General features: G+C 44.9%; 2 protein-coding genes and 4 non-coding genes across 7 annotated transcripts; 1 reads left to right on the forward strand and 5 right to left on the reverse strand.

The window, feature by feature from the left end:
• Window positions 1–457: 457 nt before the first annotated feature.
• Window positions 458–8,811, reverse strand: LOC135254942 (large ribosomal subunit protein uL4B). The gene is made up of 10 exons (XM_064335563.1): window positions 8,654–8,811; window positions 7,291–7,462; window positions 6,593–6,699; window positions 5,661–5,799; window positions 4,255–4,379; window positions 3,756–3,885; window positions 2,958–3,114; window positions 2,425–2,508; window positions 1,968–2,088; window positions 458–1,495 (listed from the first exon to the last, which is right to left on the reverse strand). Exons 1-10 carry the CDS (start codon window positions 8,654–8,656, stop codon window positions 1,400–1,402), a joined length of 1,134 nt encoding a protein of 377 aa, XP_064191633.1. The 5' UTR covers window positions 8,657–8,811; the 3' UTR covers window positions 458–1,399.
• LOC135256204 (small nucleolar RNA SNORD18) lies at window positions 2,219–2,289 on the reverse strand. Its single transcript, XR_010330409.1, has one exon. It is a non-coding gene; the product is annotated as a small nucleolar RNA SNORD18 (small nucleolar RNA).
• LOC135256202 (small nucleolar RNA SNORD18) lies at window positions 2,601–2,673 on the reverse strand. Its single transcript, XR_010330408.1, has one exon. It is a non-coding gene; the product is annotated as a small nucleolar RNA SNORD18 (small nucleolar RNA).
• On the reverse strand, window positions 3,378–3,449 carry LOC135256205 (small nucleolar RNA SNORD18). Its single transcript, XR_010330410.1, has one exon. It is a non-coding gene; the product is annotated as a small nucleolar RNA SNORD18 (small nucleolar RNA).
• LOC135256206 (small nucleolar RNA SNORD16) lies at window positions 6,181–6,280 on the reverse strand. The gene has a single exon (XR_010330411.1). It is a non-coding gene; the product is annotated as a small nucleolar RNA SNORD16 (small nucleolar RNA).
• A 180-nt stretch (window positions 8,812–8,991) lies between the features above and the next one.
• Window positions 8,992–21,103, forward strand: zwilch (zwilch kinetochore protein). Of its 2 annotated transcripts, XM_064335552.1 has the most exons (19): window positions 8,993–9,302; window positions 9,519–9,558; window positions 9,785–9,880; window positions 9,991–10,100; window positions 11,014–11,204; window positions 12,065–12,144; window positions 12,479–12,634; window positions 12,961–13,032; window positions 13,225–13,318; window positions 13,509–13,561; window positions 13,752–13,869; window positions 14,754–14,833; window positions 15,850–16,006; window positions 16,332–16,360; window positions 17,142–17,278; window positions 17,525–17,620; window positions 19,213–19,331; window positions 19,724–19,828; window positions 20,423–21,103. In XM_064335552.1, exons 1-18 carry the CDS (start codon window positions 9,247–9,249, stop codon window positions 19,813–19,815), a joined length of 1,776 nt encoding a protein of 591 aa, XP_064191622.1. In that variant the 5' UTR covers window positions 8,993–9,246; the 3' UTR covers window positions 19,816–19,828; window positions 20,423–21,103. The 2 variants fall into 2 exon arrangements, with proteins under 2 accessions (XP_064191623.1, XP_064191622.1); XM_064335553.1 differs by lacking the exon at window positions 20,423–21,103 and having other exon boundaries at window positions 8,992–9,302; window positions 19,606–19,742.
• Window positions 21,104–21,159: the final 56 nt, after the last annotated feature.

Here is a 21,159-nt window from a genome sequence, read left to right on the forward strand (position 1 = left end):
CCTACCATATTCTTTCACCACAATCTGCCAGCCAAGCCTCAACAGGTTGGGACCTGGTTTTGAGCATAGCACTTCAGGAAATAAAGACCAGATCAAGAAAACAACTATTCCCATTTCCCAACTAATCTGTACTCAGGAAAAATAAAAATCCACTTTCAAACAACTGCATGAGTCAGTGCCGTTTCTATTGGGTGCCCAGATGGGATCCTAATAGTAAAAATATTTCTCTTCCCACAGTTTCAGGCCAAGACTAAAATCTCAAGGGGGGGATAAGATTACTTTCCCTTTGTGTGACTGTTTCATCCGAAGGTTATTATTTAAATGCATGCTCCTTCACATCAGTTTCTTAAAATGGGAGCTGGCTGAGGGCCAAATGAGATCGCACACCACCTTTCCTCTTAGTTCTGCACGTGTGGCAGCAGGCTCTGCATGAGGAACAACACATGAGAGATGCATGTACACACTTGGTGTTTTTTTATTGTTTGACCCAACATGAAATTACACAAGGTGTTGTTATCACACATGGGAACATCAGAAACTCCACTGTGTTTTTTTTGGGACAACGATAAAGCTCAATTAAACACACACAAGTAGTGGCCCGGATGTGTAAGCGTGAGAAATTTTAAGTTCCCCAGGCTCACTGAAGCATAGCTAAGCATTTCATTTTTTACATTACTGAGAAAAAACAATATGATAGTGCAGATCACATAATATATTAAACAAATTGGTCAACAAAACATTTCAAAAACACCCTGTTATCTGTGGCCGGTCTTAAATTATTTTTAAAGAGCTGCATAGCCAAGGAGGCCACGGCCATTCTTATAAACTCAGTGGGCTTTCATAGTGCAAAAGGTTGAGAAACCCTGTGCTAGCACATCAGTTATGCTGTACGGCATGCAGTTTCTCCGACTCACCATTAACCCCAAACACAAGCTAAGTGCAAATACACCCTGACCATCCCCCCCTCCCCAGCCCGTCCCCAAACGCGACCTCTCCAACTCCCAACACGGATAGATTTGACAAACTGCCTATTGTGTCTTCGGTCTACAAGACTAACTTTTGACATTGAGGTAAAGGTATCATGCAGATGTTTTAAGTTTTTTTTTGTTAATCATTTGAGGTGTAATAAATGGATGTATTTAACGGTATCAAATTTTTTTAAGCTGTCACTTCATAATGTCAAAGCTCAGTATGTTTTTTTAAATCAGGATTCTAGTGCAAATGCAGCAGCATACTAAAAGTTTAAAAAAAAAAAAAGAAAAGAAAAAAAAAAAAAAAAAAAACTTGCTGGGTAACTAGAGCCAACTAAAGCTACAAGAAAAAGAACCCCCCACTGGACGATTTCAAAACCTTTATTTCAATGCTGATTGGTGAACTCAGACCGTGTGATGAAGGGCTTTTACTCAGTTGCTGGCGTCTTTTCTGCCGGCTTCTGAGCCGCTGGCTTCTGAGCCTTCTTGGCCTTCTTCTTGGGCTTCAGCTGCTTGGCTCTGATCTGAAAGGGAAAGTGGAGTTGGAGGGTGAGCTGGGAATTAGACGCGTTCAGGCAGAAAATGGCCTGGGTTCAGACAGGAAGTTGTGTAGGTGGCAAAATGGCACGTTGATGCAGTGACATGACTGATATTGATGCCAAAACAGTGAGTGGCATATATTGAGCTGTTGTATCATTAGTCAAATGGCTATTGCAAGATTGCACATTTAGCCAGACAGTTGTGGTGGCTATAAATTTGGCTACTAAAATTGTGTGCAGACTACCACTATTTTATATTCTGTTGTATAGCAGCACTAGCTACAATAACTACTCAATTTCCACCCCTCCCCACTGAAAATCAGGGCAGAGGAAGTCATTTGCAAGTTGGGCATTGATAACCTGGCTAGTACCATTTGTCCTGACAGTTTTGACTTGAAATGGGCGTCACGCAGCTAGCTAACGTGCAAAACGCTTGTGATTCGGCGCCGGTACTCACTGCGGGGTCGTGCAGCAGAGTGGCGTGGCGGCGGGCCGTCTTGGCGTACGGGTTGAGCTTCATCATCACCCTGAGGTTCTTCAGCGGGTTCTTCTTTAGCACCCGCCGGCTGATCTTCTTACTGCAGGGGAGCAGGCGCAAAACCGTTACTCACAACACTCCCAGACTGACCAACCCACAGCAAAGATCATTTTAGGAGGTAGACATGACAAAATTCAACATACAACAGGGGGGGACTTAAGGGGTCAGAGTAACTCAGAACTTCCACTGAAATCACGGCATTCAGAAACACGGACCATGAAGTGTGAGCTCATCACTGCTGGACAGCGGTGCCGCTGCTCTCGACCCCCCCGCCCCCACCCCAGCACCCTTGTAGATATTTCAATGGCAGCACCTGCCAGACCGGGTTTGTTCCTGTGGTTCAACCTGGTCAGGTGTGTGAGGGAGGGGTCCTTACTTTGGAGCACGCAGTGCCTTCTGGATTTCCTGGCTCTTCAGGATTCTGCTCAGGTCTGTGTTGGTCATCTTGTGCATTGGCAGGCTGCAAAATAAAATGTGTTCAGCACACACTCAAGCTACTTAAAAATGCTCAACTCTTCTCATCCCTCAGGTAGTTTAGGTCGGCATTAGCAGAGGCTCAGAACTTCCACTGAAATCACGGTGTTTCAGAAACACGGACCATGAAGTGAAAAGCTCATCACTGCTACTCAAATACAATACATCCAATATAACAGATCTTACACTTTGCAGATACACTGCTGGTTCAGTTTGAGACCCATAGGCAGCAACTGAGAAGTGGACCCTGCCTACTACTTCACAAAATGCCGGCCATTCTGATTCAGCCTAGAGTAATCATGCCCACTCTAGCTCCACCTATTCTGACTCCTAGCTAGAGAAATCCCTGTCCATTCGGACTCCACAACCTGCTCCAATGAGGAAAGAGGAAAGTCCACCCATTATTCCATGACTCCGCCTAGCAGACACACTCACTTGTAGTCGACCTTGAGGGAGGCGGGCTTTCGCCATGTGCCGTAGAGGTCATCGAGCTTCCGGAAGGCGCTCTCTGTCCAGATGCAGAATCGGCCAACATGGCCACCGGGAGCCAGACGCAACAGGTTCAATTTGTTTACGTTCAGCAGTGTGATACCTGGGCAAGCAAAGGGCAAGAGGAAAATTGACTTTGATTTCTGGTTTTAACCGCCATTTAAACAGCTTTTTATATTCAATTTTTTTTATAAATAAATGCCTTGCCTTCTCTGTAGCCCTAGAGCACTACTGTATTCCTGCTGATACAGTTCTTTTTGTTCCTGAACCAATTAGATACATAATGTCCTTCAGAATGTTTTTTTTATTTTTTTTTATTTTAACGAATTACCACCGCCAATCCTGCACGTGTTTGAGAGAGAGAAGAGGCTCAGAACTTCCACTGGAATCATTCGATATCAGAAACACGGACCATGAAGTGGCAACTCATCACAGCAGTACCTCCCTCAAAAACACATGCATTTGGTATGGCAGAGGACCCCCCCCCCTCCCTTTCACCTTTTCCAATGGTTAGTTTCCAATGGTTTCTGTGATAACCATGGGTGGATTAAGTGATGCTAGCGCAAGAGGTAGTAGAGGGTGCATGCAAAAACAATTACAGATATGGATTCCCACTACATGACGCACAATGCAGGATAAGCTAGCTGCCTTGCCCCCAGTTGTGAGCGCCCAGAACGAAACGGCATTGCACAGCGTTCGATACTCAGCTCAGAGTTAGGGAATCAAGAGTCGGGAGTCACTGACCGGGGATGTTTCTGAAGGCCTTGGTGACGCCGCCGTCCTCGTTGAAGATGATGCAGGGCCCCTTCCTCTGGATCCGTCTGCGATTCCGCATTTTACCTTTACCTGCGCGCATGCGCTGGGAGGCGTACACCTGAGGAGCGGGGAACACAGGCGTTTCACAGCAACCCTCTCACTACCACAGAGAACACTGACCTCGTCAGAATACTGTGATCCCTCATTTCATTGAACTGAGGACTGACAAGGCCAGGATTCTGCCATATCGCCTCCACCTATGTGCTTTATATGTATCATGTAAAGAATGAAAGGAATTGACTAAAATTCAATGAAGCCAGTCAGAAAAAGCTAATCCCACTCACTGTTCAGACAGCACAAACAGAAACATTCCAAATTAGTATGTGTAAGTGGAAAGACAGTGAATTAGCCCGAGTTTGAGGTTAGCACTTCTCCTGAATCACTCAAACCTCCACCCCACAAATTTACAGGCTGGATGCACTCTAACCTTCTTAATGTCATTCCACGCTTTCAGTTTCTTCAGCAGCAGCACAGCGTCCTTGGTCTTCTTGTATCCTTCTACCTTGTCGTCAACCACCAAGGGGACCTCTGGGATCTCCTCAATGCGGTGACCTGTAGTAACAAGAATTCACTTCCTATTACACCGTGGTACTTCCAGCCTTCGCCACCAGGGGGAGAAGCATGGAGACCTTGTCCAACATGCAAACATTCTAGTAACATGGTGGTCTTCACAGGATTTACCACTAGGGGATGTATGGGGGTCTCTAGTGCTTCCACGACCTTAAGTAGCCTTGTAAACTGAGACAGGATATTCCAGGAATGCACAGCCATGCTACCAGCTGCAGCCACCAGGGGGCTCTCAGAAGACCAGCTCACTCAGAGCTATAAACTCACCAGCACTGACAGCAGACAAACTGCTGCTCTTCACAAGGTCAGATGCAAATTACATCAGGAAGCCTGGCAGACCCCCTTTATCAGTATGAAATCCCCAGAGTGAAAGACAGAGTGAAGGTGCACTGGCAGTAGTATACTGCACTAAGACCAGCTCAGGGAGCATGGCCTCACCATTGCTCCTATCATTCATATGTATGCACTTGCACTCATTCTTTTTTAATTCCGAATGACTCTGGACAACAGCATCTGCTAAACGAACACAAAATGATGCAGGTTCAGATCATGGCTGGGGCATTGCTTTCATACCCTTTAGCAGTGAACTTGAATTACTTTAAACATATCCAAATGTAAATGGACAGTGTCTAAAATGCAAGTCACTCTGAATAAGGGAATATTAAGCAATGCAGATTTGGGGATGAATTCAGTCAAAAAAAATCAAAAATTGAAATTTAATTAAATAAATTAATTTTGCTTTACATTACATTTATTTAGCAGATGCTTTTATCCAAAGCGAAGTACAAAAGTGCTTATCAAGGTCATTGAAGCAACTACAGAACAGGTTCAATAAGGTACAATACTTGTTCTTCACCATAGAACATTGAGTTTTTTTCAATTATGTGCATTTTAATATTCAATGGCATTGTTGCAAAGCTTGTTGTAACAGTTTGTTGCAAAGGCATTTGCCTGTGGCCTGTTTCTCCAGTGTGTGATCTTTCAGTGTGTGCAAACAGCATTTGTGGAAATACCAGACACCATGAACCTGCCGTGGGAACCCTTTATCGCTTTCTCACAGATGGAACTTTCTCCCACCTTCCCAAATGGATTGAATTAAAGTAAATGGACACGCATACCCTGACAATGCAATATCAGACTTGGACACACCTAGCATCCCCAATTTCTGCTGTCAAATTCTGTACTTTCCCCAAACTCAGAAGGTTAAGTAGACCCCTCTCACCTTGGACACGTGCCCGAGACGAGATAGCGGGCGAAGGGGCTCACCTTTGGACAAGACAAGTGCGGGCAGGGCGGAGGCGGCGAGGGCGGAGCAGATGGCGTAGCGCTTCTGGGTGGTGTTGATCCGCCGGTGCCAGCGGCGCCAGGTCTTAGTGGGGGCAAACATTCGGCCTCCCCGGCACATCTGCATCAGAGTCAAGGTCGCGACAACTACAGCAATACCGCACATGGGCACAAGCCCCGCCTCCCTCACTCACTCAAAACAGGGAAGGAATCCAAGCCTTTCTCCGAGGGCCTGTATGCCCCAAGGCCCAGACCCTCTGTCAAACACTGATAAATTTCCTGTTAGTGAATTTGCTCTTACAAAAGGTAAGATCTGGGGAATGTGTACTTAGTTGTGTGTTCTGGGAGTGGTATTCAGTATTTTCAAATATTTACAAGGTATTTAACGTACCTACAATTTGCAATCATATGCAAGTAGTTCATTTCTGATACATGAATATTTAAAATGACTTGTCAGGAAGTATGTGCTCAAGCACATGCAGCAGCTCTGCTTCCTCCAGCCCGCTCAGTCTCGGTGGTCGTCAGCCTCCCGTGATGGCATGTGACAGCAGGCATACTGTCGCCAGTCAGCGGGGTCGGACGCAAATTACACCATCATCGCGGGGGAAAGGCCTTGCCTCAGAGGGCATACTAGGGCATCAGCGGATCAGCCCCTACAGTGACAGACCAATAGGAGAGTCGCACCCCTATCAGGGTTAGGACCCTTCTGAGTTCAAGAAATGACCTTAAATTCAACAGAACATTACAGGGAATTTCTACAGTTCTTGAACTGAGTTTCAATTAATTTCCTTAACTGACTGTATAAAAATGGAATTGACCCACATCCCCATGGGGATAAATGGTTAGCGTCTGATTTTAGACTCGGGGTGGACTCATCGAAAAGGGGAAGGGGGGAGAGGTTTTGGTGAGGATACGTTTCCGAAGGCTCCCTGGCCGGATCGGTGCGTGCCACCCCCACGGACGCGGGGAATTCGGGCCACGGCTCTGCCAGTACCCCAGGACTCTGCGCTGGTCTGGTGGCCTGGAATGAGGTGACAAGGTCAAGGTGGAGAAAAGTCAAGTTCACACTCACTTCCCATTAGACTACAGTTTAGCATTTCACATTAAAAACAAAAAGCACCAGGGCAAACAAGACAAGTGTGAGATGTGGACCCTTGTGTGCTTGACACTGGTGACCTCTCATAACTAAGAGGCACAATTCATATCTGCACATGTAAATACACTGCTCGCTGTTTGGGAAGAATTGTCCACTTTGTGCTCTTGAAGGTCCACTAGCAAGAGACCACTGCACTGTCAGATAGTTTGCCATCACTACATAACGACGAGAACAGGCCATTCAGCCTAACAATGCTAGCAATTTTCCTGACTAAATTAGTCCTCTGATTACCTACAGACCAAACAGTATCTAACACCGTATCAAGCCTAGTCTTGAAAATCCCCAGAGTTTCTGCCTCTACTATATGACCTGGCAGGCTATTTCACATGTGACTGTTAATTGTATGCATGTGATGCCCGAAGAAAAAAGCAAATACATGGGTTTAACAACGATTCCATTCACTAGATCCCCATCTGTTTACGTAATATAGAACGCTGTGTGCGAGTGGATACTTACCAGCCAGTTCGCTGACGGCATAGGGCTGGCGGTTGTTTTTCCGCATGTTGGTGTGGACGAAGTTCACTATATCCGGGCGGATAGGAGCCTTGAACACGGCCGGCATAACAACATTTTTGCCGGAGGCCTCTCCTTTCTCGGAGTACACCGATATTAGGGGTCTCGCACAAGCCTGTAGAAACAAAGCCGATAGTAGAGGATCACATTCCCATCAGAAATGCTACTGATGCAATTCTCTGACAGTCAGCAGGTGACCGCGTAAGTGCGGTTGAGAGGCAAAGAGACTTTGCAACAAGCTCCACATTGTAAAAGGCCAAACGGACATCCCAGACTTCAAGTTCAGGCTAATCACAGACACCCTGCCTATTAACGGTCTCAGAAAAACCAGACAAAATTAACTAAGTCAGCAAACTAAAATAAAGGCTTATTTGCCCACGTTTAAGTTTAGTGTACATTTCATATTACAGTACATTTTAGATATTTTAGCTATAACGTTTATTCCATTTTAACTAACTTTACGAACAGCGTAAACGTATGCATTATGCACTTAACGCATGAAAAATATTCATTATGCAAATCCGTGTGACCTTAAGTGTTCGCAATCCAAGTCAAATCAAAAGAATATTATGCAAAATATAGGGAAAATATTTTTCACATTTCAGAAAGCTGGACTGTCTGGACAAAAAAGCACAAAATGGGCTTCCGTTGCTGCAGTCACATGGTCCCATGACCTAAACTGACTCCAGCACAGCTCCAGCATTACATTGGCGCCGGTCCAAGCGTGACGTCAGCTTCATGTGGTAGCTTGGCGGAGCCGGCGTCCAGAGAAAACAAGGCAAGGCAGCCTAGAAATACCCTCCCCGGGTGAACTGAGAACAGTTCAACGCAGTAACGGCGCTACTTCTGAATGAACGGTGTCTGGGTGGTTTGATCGTAGACACAAAGTAGTAAAAAACACAAAATCTCGTTCACGGGCATATACGAAAAAGTGCAATTGCTCAATTTCCGCAGATAGCTGCCAATGTCGTTCGTGCCACGCACTACCATTCAGCTCTTTATTCGACGAGACTATTCGTTTAACGTTATTTCCAGTGTGAAATTTATACCACAACGCGAAGGTTTAATTCATCACTCGCAACGTGTCCCCCGATACCTTTCAATCATCTCCACGTGTAGCCAATTACTCCGTCAACTCAGCATCGGTTCTAAAATGGCTTCTGAAGCCGGCAATTCAAGACATATTCGGAACCAAGCATACAATTGTCTCCCCATCTTTAAAAAAAATCCAGTGTCAATTCAAGGGCATACATCCTTACAGATATACAGTTCAAGAATTTTCAATACAAATGAAAATGTTTCTGACCATTTTCTCTCAAGTCAGGTCGGCTCGCCAGATACCACGCTGCTCCGTCGATAGCGGCCACGGATGAAAAGAACGATTGGAGAGCGCCACTAAAATTATATACATCCGACAGGCTTGACACTTCCGATATCTCAGGTATTACCCTAATTAAACAACGGAGAAACGGAAATTGGGTTGTTAAAACTATTTAATATATAATATGAAAATGTTATGAGTTATTTTAGCACGTATTGATGATTTGTAGCAGAAATTAATGAAAAATCTCGAACAGGGACTATTTGACGTCTTTTTACGCGAATATGGCGTAGGGTATAAACGTGGGGACCGAACTACTTTTTATAACGATGACACCGATAAGTCAATATTAAATATTTTTTCGCATTTGCAGACAAAAATGTGAATATTTGACGAAAATATGGTAGAAACTTACAATCTAGTTTAAAAAAAGAACGCGTACGTGTTCTTGAAAAAACCCGTTGACGACCCTATGACGTAACGTCGCGGGCTATTTGGATACTTTGTGATTCCGCGTTAGTGACATGTCATATTAGCTAGCTACATTAGCTAGGTTATTCTTGTCATTTCCAATAAACATGAAAATGGAGACCACTATAATCGCCGATGCCAACAAGTTTATTAATTTTCTTTTGTGAGTTTGTCTTCTTTTACGCCATTTGCAAGATTTGTTTGTTAGCTCGCAAACGTTCTGAGGTTTCTGACACTTTGCAGCTAACTAGCCATGTAGACTAGCTGAACAAAACGTTATCAATGTATATAATTCGGTCGAGCTAACGTTACAGGCTGTCAATTAATGGTTGCTTAGTTGTAGTTATTCTAACGTAAACTTTATTTCATTTCATTTTAGGAATTGTCCAAATGAATCCAAAAGCCCTGTGGAATACGAGGTAAGATGCACGTTAATTATTTTATCCCTAGCTTAGCACCATATCTAGCTACCAGAAAAGCAGGGAAATAGAAATTCTTGTAACGTTAAGTTAGGTAGTCTAGCTAACCAATAACACGCCTTGCAGGAACAGTGGTCCGCCCCCGGAATCAACTTTAGCGTTAGCCACAAATTACAGATGCTAACCACTATATTAGGCTACGTCAATTTGGTAAATTTGTTTCTAGGGGGCTATTCAAATCCATAAAGTGAAAACGGGAGTTGACATCCCCCTTCTGAACATATGCAGTGACAACCAGCCGGCATTCATCTGCGAGAAATATGTGAGTTCTGCCAAGCCTGTAAAACGGTCTGTATTTTCTAATAATGCCATATAACGTCAACTAATCCCAAATGAGGGCGATTGATTCTTGCTGTTTTATTCGTTTTGAAGATTCCCAAATTTCCCATCGAAGTGGAAAATGAGGATTCCCTCACCAATGAAACGGCAGATCTTATGCAGGAAGATCCAGGTCCTCTGGGTGTCAGCGTTATGAAAGCAAGGTGAACAGCTACTAACGTTACAGCATGTCACATTTACTGTAACCAACAGACCCTTTTTATTGACTATTTTTCTTGTTGTTGTCAAACTGAAATGAGCTGATATATTTGCCTTTGTAACTTAAAAATCAGATTTGAAAAGATAGTGTTTATACTCGGACAAGCAGTGGTTATAAAAAGTGTTGTACCTTATGGAGTAAATATGCTGAACAGTTAAAGATAATATTCATGACAAGACACATCACATCACCCACCACATTACACTCTGTCATGTATAATGGGAGTGGGTGATGTCTTCTAATGAATGTCTGGGTGTATTCTCTATACAGTATATAGTGAATCGTGGGCACCTTTACTAAAGATGAGTAAAAAGGCTATGTAAAAATGTCATTGCTGTTTGTCAGCTTGATTTATCACTCAAAATATGAAAGAAATCTAAGCTTTGAGGTAAAATAGTTCAAATCAAAATAGAATTATTAGTCAAGAAATAAATATATCCACAAGCAAAGACCATGGGTGGATATAGATATATTATGCATGGATGAATGGTCTCAGATCCCTTTGCTGTGTGTTCTCCCACCTCAACAAACATTATAGGAGAAGATTTAGTGTTCTCTCAGCAAATGGTGGGTACACAAAGTTCCTAATACAAGGAAAATTATGGCACAAGTCTTTTTAAAAGAATAAAAATGACTGCTTCTAAAAAAAAAGAAAGAAATATTCCACAGGGCATTGGTATCACCATAAGTAGATATAATTTTCTCATATTGCTCAGCTGAGAAAACATAAAGAATGAAATGAATTTCATCCAGCGTTTATGTGCACGTTAGTTGAGGGTGCCAATAATTCTGTATTGCCCTGTACATGTGAACTTTGACATGCGAGGGCACTGCATGTAATCTGACTCTGTTCACAGACAGCTGCTCTCCTGGTACGCAGTGTGTCAGAACCCCAGCATGTCTAAGGGGGCGCGAACGGCGGCCTTGAGCCCCCTGTGGGTGCGCTGTGACATGGCGGACAGCGAGGGAACGGCCTGGCTGGGGGCAGAGACCATTCACACCGGCGACAAATCCGCTGCCATCAAGCTCCACACTGTGAACTGCAAAGGTCGGTGCCGTTTCTTGTCCGGAAGCCACCGTCGTACGCCCAAGAAATTGGGTCACCCCTGACACCCACCGCCACTGCTTCGTCCCCTGTGCCCTTAATGCACAACAGACATTTTGCAACTCATTTCTTGCCCATGAAAAAGCTGAGGTGGGCAGGGAGGGTTTTATTTGGCCAATAAAACTGAGTGGGGTAGGGTGATATGCTCAAACCACTGATGGTATTTGGAAAACCAGTGGGGAGTCTGAAACCAGGGGTCTTGGACCATTGCTGTAGCACATAGTGATTTGAGTGGGGCTGCCACCAAAAAAAAAACAAGTGTTAAGAAAGGGTTTATTCTGCCCTTTGTCTGACTGCTTAATATTGCAGCACCAAAACAAACTGCCTTCACTGCACATCACTTTCTTGTGTGTTGGTTAAAAAAAATGTTTGTGGTATCAGCACTCTTCAGATGAAAAACACATTATGCTGCATCTTAGCTCAGCAATTATTATGGGTTTACTCACCCTAACTTTAAAATGTATACTTTATTTACACCTCGTAGAGGGTGAGGGGTGGGTTTTAAACCTACTATGGCACTTGTCATTACGTTGTAGGTCTAGTTGCTAACTACTATGTGCAGTTGTGACACCTGTTACCTGGCGCTGGCTCTGCTGATTACCTAGATATCTATATGTGCACTTTTGTAAGTTGTGGATAAGATAATCTGTTAAATGTCTAATTATAACGTCATCACCTTAACGTCAGTGCCAAGGGGAGTGACAGTGATAGTATGTGAATGTGAGAGAGCGAGTGCGAGTGTGAGTGCTTGCATTGTATTTGTGGGTAACCAGCTTGTCTGTTTGACTGTACATTCTTTGCAGCCCCAACTGTGGCAAAGGTCCCATCTATCACCCTGGAGGAACTGAAACAAATGCACAAGAGACGACACCATTCCTCTTCCGTAAGCTTTCACTTCTTGGCGCTGTACATTTGGTTTTCCTCTAAGCCAGTCGCCTAGAGGAAACCCCCACCGAAAAGAAAGTGCAGATAGAAGGCTTGAACGTCACCATGGCGACGACTGCCTGTGGCGGTCCTCTCTTTGTTGCTATTGTGATGCTCTCTGGTGGTCTTCCTTCTTCTGTTGTTATGGCAAAGCGTGCTTTGGTGTTCGTGTTCACCGTGGCAACACATTCCCTGTCGTTTTTCTTGTGGTTGCCATGGACATGCATGCCATTGTATTCCTCAGCCCTCTGTTGCCGTGGTGACAGTCGCCCTGGTGTTTTCCCCTTACTCAGGTGCTGACCCGTGGTTCTGCGCTGTATAACCTGTTTGGTTCCACGGTGGTGGAGAACACTGTCATCGAGTCCCAGAGCAGTGTGACCGCGGACTTCAGATGGAACAATGTGGAGAGCCTGCTGCAGACTCCGCCTCTCTCCTCCACGGCCACCCTGGTGAGTGCCCTGCCCCGCCCAGCCCCGCCCCGCCCCGCCCCTCACAGTTCCCCTCCTCATCATCCAGCTGCTTGTTTGTGCTCTCTTCCCCTTTTTCATCATGGTCAGAATCCTGAGATCACATATGTTAATCATGTTTTTCTTAGCAGTATTACAAGGTGTAAGTATCTTGCTTTAGTTTTTATCCAGATTCCCATGGGATTGGGCACCCCATGCCATTCCAGCTTTCTCCTTATACCACGTTAAACTCTGTGGTCTTTGGAAGATGTATTTTATTGGGTGCTGCTTAACTGTGATATTTACATGTGGTTTCCTGGTCTGTGCAGAACATCAAGGTGGCTAATGGAGACATGAGGAGTCCCATGTATTCACTGTTCAAGGAGCTGGAGTTCATCCAGGTACACAGGAAAATTACACGTGCCTGCTATTTAACTTGTTTCTGAAAGAGGCTGTGACAGAACTGGTCTCCATTCTTGAATCCGACTATTGCAGTTTATTTGGTATACTTCTGTGTCATGATGCTTTTAAACTAGTCAGTGGATTATTTTGTTCTGCTACTGTAAACAGTGTGGCTTATTGTTGGCTTGCAGATTTTGGCGGAGGGTTTAAGGACAGGTGAGACGGAGTGGCTCGAGCCGTTGGAGACGAGGTCCGCAGTGGAACTCACCAAGGAGCTGATCCAGGGTAGGCCGGACTCCTCGCCCTGCCACCAGTCAAATAACTGACTCCGCCCCCTCCTCTCTCCTCCAGTCAGATGACTTTCCCTGCCACCAATAGCCAACAGCAAGAAGAAAGGACCACATTCTCCCAGACAATATGTTTGTTTGTTTTTGTTGTTGATATCAGCATGATAGTTATTTCTTTTCCTTTTCAGATCTGCAGAATAAGATGATGGTGGAGCCGCATCAGTCAGTGAAGGAGAGCGAGGTGGGGCCATTTAAATGAGGAGAGCTACAGTCTCCTGTCAATCACTCAATCGCGTAACTGGGTTAATCAAGGCATCGCCCTCCACTGCTGCAGTGATTCATTCACATCATTGCCCTTTGATAGCTCACATTTGAGTAATTCTCAATGCTTCTGATGCAGGCAGTGGCTGGTTTTCTCTCTGTTGTCTCAGGCTCAGAAGGGAGCGACCGAGTCCTCATCGTTGGCGGAGAGCTCCATGTATAACACCATGCTGACGGAAAGAGGTGACCTGGACTTCACCGAGCAGCTGTGGCTGAGGATGAGGAAGAGTAAGATCGCCCCCTACAGGGCCACTCCCAAACTCTTATAAGTAGATCGCTGGGTGTGCACAAGGACTACTCTCCCAGAGTGCAATGACAAGCTTTAAACCAGGGATCTCACATTGAAATCACAGGCAGCCACTGCATCTGCTGGTTTTTGATGTGGTCCTGCACTTAAATGCTTGATTTTTGATGCATTGATTGGCTAAAGTGTCTGTGAACCTTGTTCTTAAGGCCTAAATTGGCTTCTGATTGAAAGGAAGTTGCAAAAACCAGCCAAGGCTATAGAACTCTGCTTTAAACTCAGGCAGAGTGGGCAAAGCAGTGGACGGTCTACCGCAGCAGCGACCGTGCTGATCTACGGTTAGGCCACGTCAAACACATCTCAGGTGTGGCGATCAGTTGTTGTGGCTGGCGGCTAGCTGATAATCTCTCAACTGGGGCAATGAGTAAATATCAGAACTGGCTCGTAAGACGATCAATCAAAGATGCAAAGTAGGCCTACTCTATATTAAAAAAATTTTTTTTTAACTTGTTGGTTTTTTGTGATTGGATATTCGACTGCTGTAGTTGGTCACTGAGGCCTGTTCTGCCAAGCCTCCCTTCCACTTGCTCTCAGTGAACAGTAATGTGTTCTACTGTGTGATTCTGTCTGTGTCTCGCTCAAGCATGAACATGTTTCCATACATCATGTTATTCATTTGCCTAAATTCCCCTCAGAGGCTCACATGGCCTTCCTGTATTTTATGGATGTCTAGGAGGCAGTTGAGGTTAAGCTACAGTATGACTGCTGTGCCCCAGCTTGAAATTGAAAGTGCACCCTCCTCCCCTCCCCCACCCCTTGTAAAAGTATAAATATTGTACCTTTACTTGTGCCAATCTTCCTTTAACAGGCGTGACTTCACATCAGGACATTGTGGACTGCCTGAAGATGGTCATCAAGGCCTTGAAATACGGGGATATTAAACCCTGGGTGTGTGCAAGCCTTCCCTGCACGTTGCATCTATAGCTCAGTAAACACCGTCAGATGTAACATTGGCCTTAATTTAAATGTCGGTCCTGCCGTGTAGTTGTTCAGTCATGCGTTATTCATGAAGCATGCTGGGTAATTTTTTGTTGTTGTTGCCCTGTCTGTCTGGTCTGCATGAAGGATATATTTGATGTGGGGGAATTTGAAGAGATAACCCTGCCCCCCCCCCACCCCCCAACCACCCACCAGATTTTTCTTCCTTTTTATGCCAGAGCAGACGGTTTAAAGAGAGTGCACCAAGGAGAAGCCCTGCTATTATATTCTCTTTCCATCTCTAATTATGCTCTATTTTTTCCACTGCAGTCAAGTGGGGTTTGGATTAGTGCTTTTTAACCCTTTAAGGTGTAAGATCTCAAATATGCGATTAGAATGTTCTTAACTGAATGTAACAATCAGTACTGAAAGAAATGGAGTTCTAGAACACGGACTTCAACATTCCAAAAAACCCGTTTACAAATGGTTCAGTTTCTTTGTGGAATTGGCTGGCATGCTTTGTGATGTTTGCTCTTGGAATTTCTGTGTATTTAATTTGTGGTTCAGGAAAGAACATTTTGTACCTATGAGTGAAGGCATTTTGTACCATTTCGTACAGCTTTCATTGGTTCACGTTCAGCAACTGATTTCTACTCCTCTCTGTCCCTCCCTTTTTCATTTCTACCCTCTTCCCTGCTCTTCTTTTTCCTTTTACCTCTTTCCTCCTGTCTTTCTGTTCAACCATCCTCCTTTTCTCCATGCCTTGTTCCCCCTCCCTCTCTCCCGTTCTTCTCTCTCTTTCCATCTCCTCTCCTTTTCGCTGTCTTTCAATTCCTCTTCCCTCCTCTGTCTCCATGCTTCCCTTCTTTCTCACGCCTCGCCCTTTCCTGTTCTTCTTTCCTCTGTCCTTTTTCCCCCTCCCCCTTCCCTGTATTCCTCTTTCCCTCTCTTTCTTTTCTTCCCTCTCTCCGTCTTCTCTTCTCTAGGTTCATAGAGACAGCAGCAGCTCTCTCAGTAAGCTGATCTTGCAGTCCTACCACCAGCAGATGGAACCGGTGAGTCTGACTGGCCTCACCCCAGTGCACATGCTCCTGGAGATCGGCCTGGACAAGATGAAGAAGGACTACATCAACTACCTCATCGGTACATTCATCATTATTATTGTTATGTGCATCACCCTCATTATCATTGGCACATGTTACATCGTCATGAATTCCAGCCTTAGTCGTCGTAGTAACGTGTTGCTATTATGCAGTGCTTTTTGTTATCTGAGATTGCTTTAAATTTGAGGGGGAGAACTAACTGAGCCACCACCAGCGTTCAGCACCCACCTGGGTGATGCACGGCGGCCATTTTGCACCAGACGCTCACCACACATGAGTTGAGGTGGATATGAATGGAGAGAATATTCAGCCAATGAAACGGGCTCATATTGACAGCTGTTTCCCTTCTTCTGTTTCCATTGCAGGTCAGGAGCTGACCACACTGAACCACCTGGTGAGTGTGCAGGGGACGGCAGGCTTGGAGAGCAGGTCTGCTGGCCCAGCAGTGTTTTTACAGAATGAGTTTAACTGTGAGAACGCTGTTGGAAGGAGGCGCATTTCAGCACGTGGTTTTGAGTAACGTTCACCACAAGCCTCCAGAATCTGTGGAAATATTTTAATCCTGGAAAAGAAAAAGGAATGTGGGAGGACTGCCCCTCCCCCTCCAAAAAAAAACGCGGCTAGTAATCTTTCTTAATCTTTCCATGTTTCGTTGTCCAATCTTTTCTTACTCTCTGGCCTGAAGATATAAACTCCAGCCAGTCGGTGGTGGTGATTTTTCAAACCAAAGGTTTACCAGATTAGACATTAAGTTCTTGGTATTTACTGCCAAGAGCATTCACAAGTACCTGTGCACATGCACATAATTCTTTTTAATGGGTCTTAAAAGGTCTTTAATTTCTTGGAAACCTAAGTTCTTTGAAGTTTGAGCATAAGTGATTCAAAGTCCTCTCTTTATAATAAGTCATAGTAATATTCATGGCAAATGGCACTAATTGATTTCATTTATTAGAGAAGTTCTGCACAATCAAGGTCACCTTGTATGGAATTACAGTACAGTTGATTCATGGCTGTGTACAATATGGAGGTGGCGTAAGGTGAAAGCAGCGTGCTGCACATACAGGCTTAGTAAGAGGCAGTGGCTCCTGAGGTTCTCTCCTGTTGAAGTTATTTGAGGAATGTGTTTGGCTTGGCGCCGCTCAGCGTGTGAACGTCTCCCCGCCCGTGTCGCGCAGAGCTACTACCTGAGCACGGAGGCGGACCTGCAGGAGCAGGTGGTGCGGGCGAAGAAGCTGCACCACCTGCTGGAGATAGTGGTGACCTGCAGCACGTTCCTGAGCCTGGCCTACGAGCAGCTGTTCCTCCTGACGCAGTGAGTTATAGGCCCCGGCGCGGCGGGTGGGTGGTCGCCCCCGGTTGACCCCGTACATGCGAACGCCGTGCGCGCACGTGCCCTCGGGGCCGAGAGCCGCGCGCGTCTGGGGGGCCCCCCGGAACGCTGGTTTCCGCTCAGCACGGCCTTGTCGACGGCTTGCGAACAGACGTGTTGCATAACAGGTGTGTACATGCCTCCCCCCCTCCCCCCTCCCTCTCCCCTTCCCCTCTGCTGTTATCCAAGGTCATGTCTGCAGTATTACCGCACATGCTCCTACGACGAGGACCACGAGTTCCAGCTGCAGATCCGGCCGGCTGTGATCAGCAGCTTCTACCAGAAGTAAGCGCGGCGGGTGGAGGGGGCGGCGGCTGGGGGGGCGGAGTCCTCGTAGACGTGCCTGAGGCTATTGTCTTATCAGGGAAGTGTGTCAGTTGCGCCTGTGCAGCGCTCGAAAGGCTAAGCCTAGCATGCTGTTCTCAACTGATAGTTTTGCACAGAGATTCAGTGTCTTGTAAATTTGATCTTATTTGCATGAATATTTATTGTGTATTGTATTTTATCTCATTGAATTACTTTGTTTTAATGGGTTTAGTATGTATATTTTTTCAAGGCTGTCTTGGTGTATTTTCTCCCCAACCATGTTTAAAAAGCTACCTAATCAACTTGCGAAATAACATTGATTAATAGTTACATTTAAAAATGATGTTAATGTATTTGTTTTTTTTCATTTCAGTTATTAAATTAAATACTAATCTTTCTACTATTACTTTTGTTACTTTTGGTAAGCATTTGCATTTAAAGTTATAAGACTTTTATATGTTCTACGTCTGTTAAAATGAATATAGAAATTTACTAAGACATAAAAAATGATCTAAGGACCTAACTACCGCGTAAGGTAGGGATCATTTATATTGTAGCTGCATAAATCGAGGGAGCATCTCCTGTGATGTATTACTGTGTCACTGTCGGGTCTTGATGAATGTGTTTCTCTGGATAAGTAGGTTCAGGACCACTGGCTCAGTAGCTCCTGACATTTAACTGTAGCGCATCCACAACACACACCTTCTACCAAATCCCTGCTTCCCCAAGCCTATTCTTTTTCCATGTACCCCTGTCTCAGTCTACCTCACTCCTACACCTTCTAGCACATGCTGTCGTAAAACTGGCACGGTTTCTTCCTTACCTGATTAACCGACTTGACCTCAGTTCCCAACAACCCACTTGTACTAGGCGCGCCATTCCGGCTCTACCCAGAATGCCTCATGGTTTAACATTTGAGCTCATTCAGTCTGACCTACTGCCGTAGTATTACAGCCTGTACCCTCACCGGCTTTATGTGGTGCTTGTAAATGAACGTGACTGTTAGCTTCCTAAAATGGAGGACGTCATCACCAGTTTTATGACCTAGGAAGAACTCCTCAGGGTTTTTGTTCTGTTCCTGCTGTGAAGTGGCCACAGTAAAAGGGGGGTTGTCTGGAACAGTTTGCGGGCAGCTCAAATTAGACCGCTTCTGGCGTGCCTTTGTTTTTTTAACATTTCATTGTGCCACAGCTTTGGAACCTTGCTTCCAGAGGGTCAGGTCTATTTCCAGTTCTTTTTAAATCAGTGGAACATATGTGTGACTCTGTTTCCTTTTAATGCTCACTTTTGTTCAATCAACTGTAATGACAAAAATAAAAAAGCATCTTTACATTGTTTAATTAGGAGCTGATGAGGTCATATTGCTTAATCTACCACCAGGTTCATACCCTGTTTGGTTAACCGGTCGATCTGTAACCCTGAGGTTTGTGTATTTGAGGTTGTGCTGTACATTGTGTCAGATTGCAGGTATTTGTGTGGATCTGGCTTAAAGCACACATGCAGGTGTGCTCTCCATGCTGCTAATGGAGGATTGGTTGTTAAAAATGTGTGGGTGTGGTCTTGTTTTCCAGAGAACACCCCATCACTTGGTCGGTAGAAATATCTAGCGGTCAAGGCAAGAGGGAGGTGAGGACGTCCTGGCAGCTGAGTGACAAACCGCCGGTGGATCATGTGACTTTTGACATGGCAGGTAACAGGCCCGCCCGTTGAGAAACACCTTCTGGGATCCGCTTTTACATGTTTTTCTCAGATATCTGTTATAGCCAGACATTTAGCTGTAGGCTGTACAGACTCTCTCTGTCTTGGAAAGTCATGGGAAGAAGTTGTCTGATAATTCCCTTCCCAAATGATGGAGTTATCCTGTTTTCATGTGTGTGGAAAATCTATTTGCTGTCAAGTCACTGGTTGATACATCTATGGTGAAAACCTCTCTGACTTGAGCTTTTACATTTCTGTCTGTTCAGCCCTGTAATTCCATCTTCAAAGTATCTCAATTGACTGACCCAAAATTAATCCTTAAAGCTGCAGTTACAATGTTACCAAAAGCAGGGATCTGATTTGAGTGGCAACCCCCAACTGCAGATTTTCCTCTGGAGACCACGCTGAACGGTGAGAGCGAGGAGCCTGCGTACTTCACCACCAGCGTCAGCTGCAGCCTGGTCAACTTCAGCTGAGCTCCGCCCCATGGTACGCACACAGGGCCCCTTTTCACAAACCTTTATTTGCGCTTTTAATTTGAAGTGCGCTTCGTGGTTTGGTTCAGTTAGTAAATTGAATTTCGGTCCATTTTCGGGACTAATGATTCTGAAATGGCACTGACCCCCAACTCTCGTTTTCTCTGTGGTTTCAGAACATAATTAATTCTTCACATGGAATCCGTAACTTTCCGTTTTACATGGGTCTATGTCATTGCAATTGTTTCCTTGTTCTTTTGAATGAACTGTTGTGTAAACCGAGAAGATGTATCATTATCTAGCTCTGCAGTGAGTGCATTCCATATTCTATGTTTGCTATGAGCAGTGTCACTGTGACCCTGTTTCTGCAAATGAATGTGCGTGCTTTGCTTGAATGTTATCATTCCAACTCAACAAAAAGGTTTGTGAGTCTAAAGCTTTTTTTATGTACAAAGGACCTGAAGAAATGAGTCCTTTAAGCCACCACAGATCTAAAGGCTGTAGATCGTATATGATGGGCTGCAAAACACCTTGGGAATGTAGTATTTGTAGTATGTCTTCCCCTGCAGCATGACTCTTAATGCTGGTTGTTCTTGTTATTTTGCAGGATACACCATTATTATTCTGGAAAGATGCCTATATTGAATCTCCTTTTTCTGTATTTCTTACCCTCCTTGAAAAAAATACCACACACACAGTGCATTCTGGAATGTCAACCTTGTGAATTCGGACGTTGGTTGGGAAGCCTGTTCCAGGGCCCAAATACGGCGCGCCTTTCAAGGACAGTACCAGGAGTCAGCCGGCTGTCCCCTCCTCCCGATTAAGCAGCCTTGCCTTTTCTCCAAAACGCGTACGCGCTCTGATAATCCTGGATCTGGGACGGGGCGTGGGAGGAGGCACTGTCTGGATTTTAAGAAGAATGGGCTGCATTGAGGAGCTCTCGGCATGTGGAAGTCCCGGGTTGCTTGGCTTCATTGTACAGGATAGGATAGGGGACGGGGTTGGGTCACAGGCAGTGCTGGGGGGGCGTGCTTGGAGTAAGCAGCTTAAATGCATGTATTTTAAGTTGAAGTTGAGAATTCAGACCACATGACCCAGTTTGGTACTTTGCAGAAATGTAACAGTAAGAAAAAGTGCCACACCACCCTGGACTCAAAAAAGGAAAAAGAAATGAACAACAGGTCTATGGCTGCCATACCTTCTTATGGAAGCTACAGCATGTATATGTATGGTCACCTTTAAAATCTGCATTTTTCCTCTTACTAATAAAAATAATCTGCTTCAGAAACCCTGTACTTTCTGATTTATGTAGTTTTTGAAAGTACAATCCAGTTCTAGAACAGT

This window comes from Anguilla rostrata, chromosome 5 (assembly GCF_018555375.3).
Source record: "Anguilla rostrata isolate EN2019 chromosome 5, ASM1855537v3, whole genome shotgun sequence".
NCBI classification, from domain to species: Eukaryota; Metazoa; Chordata; class Actinopteri; order Anguilliformes; family Anguillidae; genus Anguilla; species Anguilla rostrata.

Coding starts and splice junctions, on each gene's coding strand:
- LOC135254942 (XM_064335563.1), bottom strand. Junction 5,800..6,592: donor GCCAGGGAGCCTTCGGAAAC/GTATCCTCACCA, acceptor ACTCTGATGCAG/ATGTGCCGGGGAGGCCGAAT. Junction 2,089..2,424: donor AAGGCACTGCGTGCTCCAAA/GTAAGGACCCCT, acceptor GCTCCCCTGCAG/TAAGAAGATCAGCCGGCGGG.
- zwilch (XM_064335552.1), top strand. CDS start 9,247: ATGAAAATGGAGACCACTATAATCGCCGATGCCAACAAGTTTATTAAT. Junction 13,319..13,508: donor CACCAAGGAGCTGATCCAGG/GTAGGCCGGACT, acceptor TTTCCTTTTCAG/ATCTGCAGAATAAGATGATG. Junction 19,332..19,723: donor TGTGACTTTTGACATGGCAG/GTAACAGGCCCG, acceptor CCCCAACTGCAG/ATTTTCCTCTGGAGACCACG.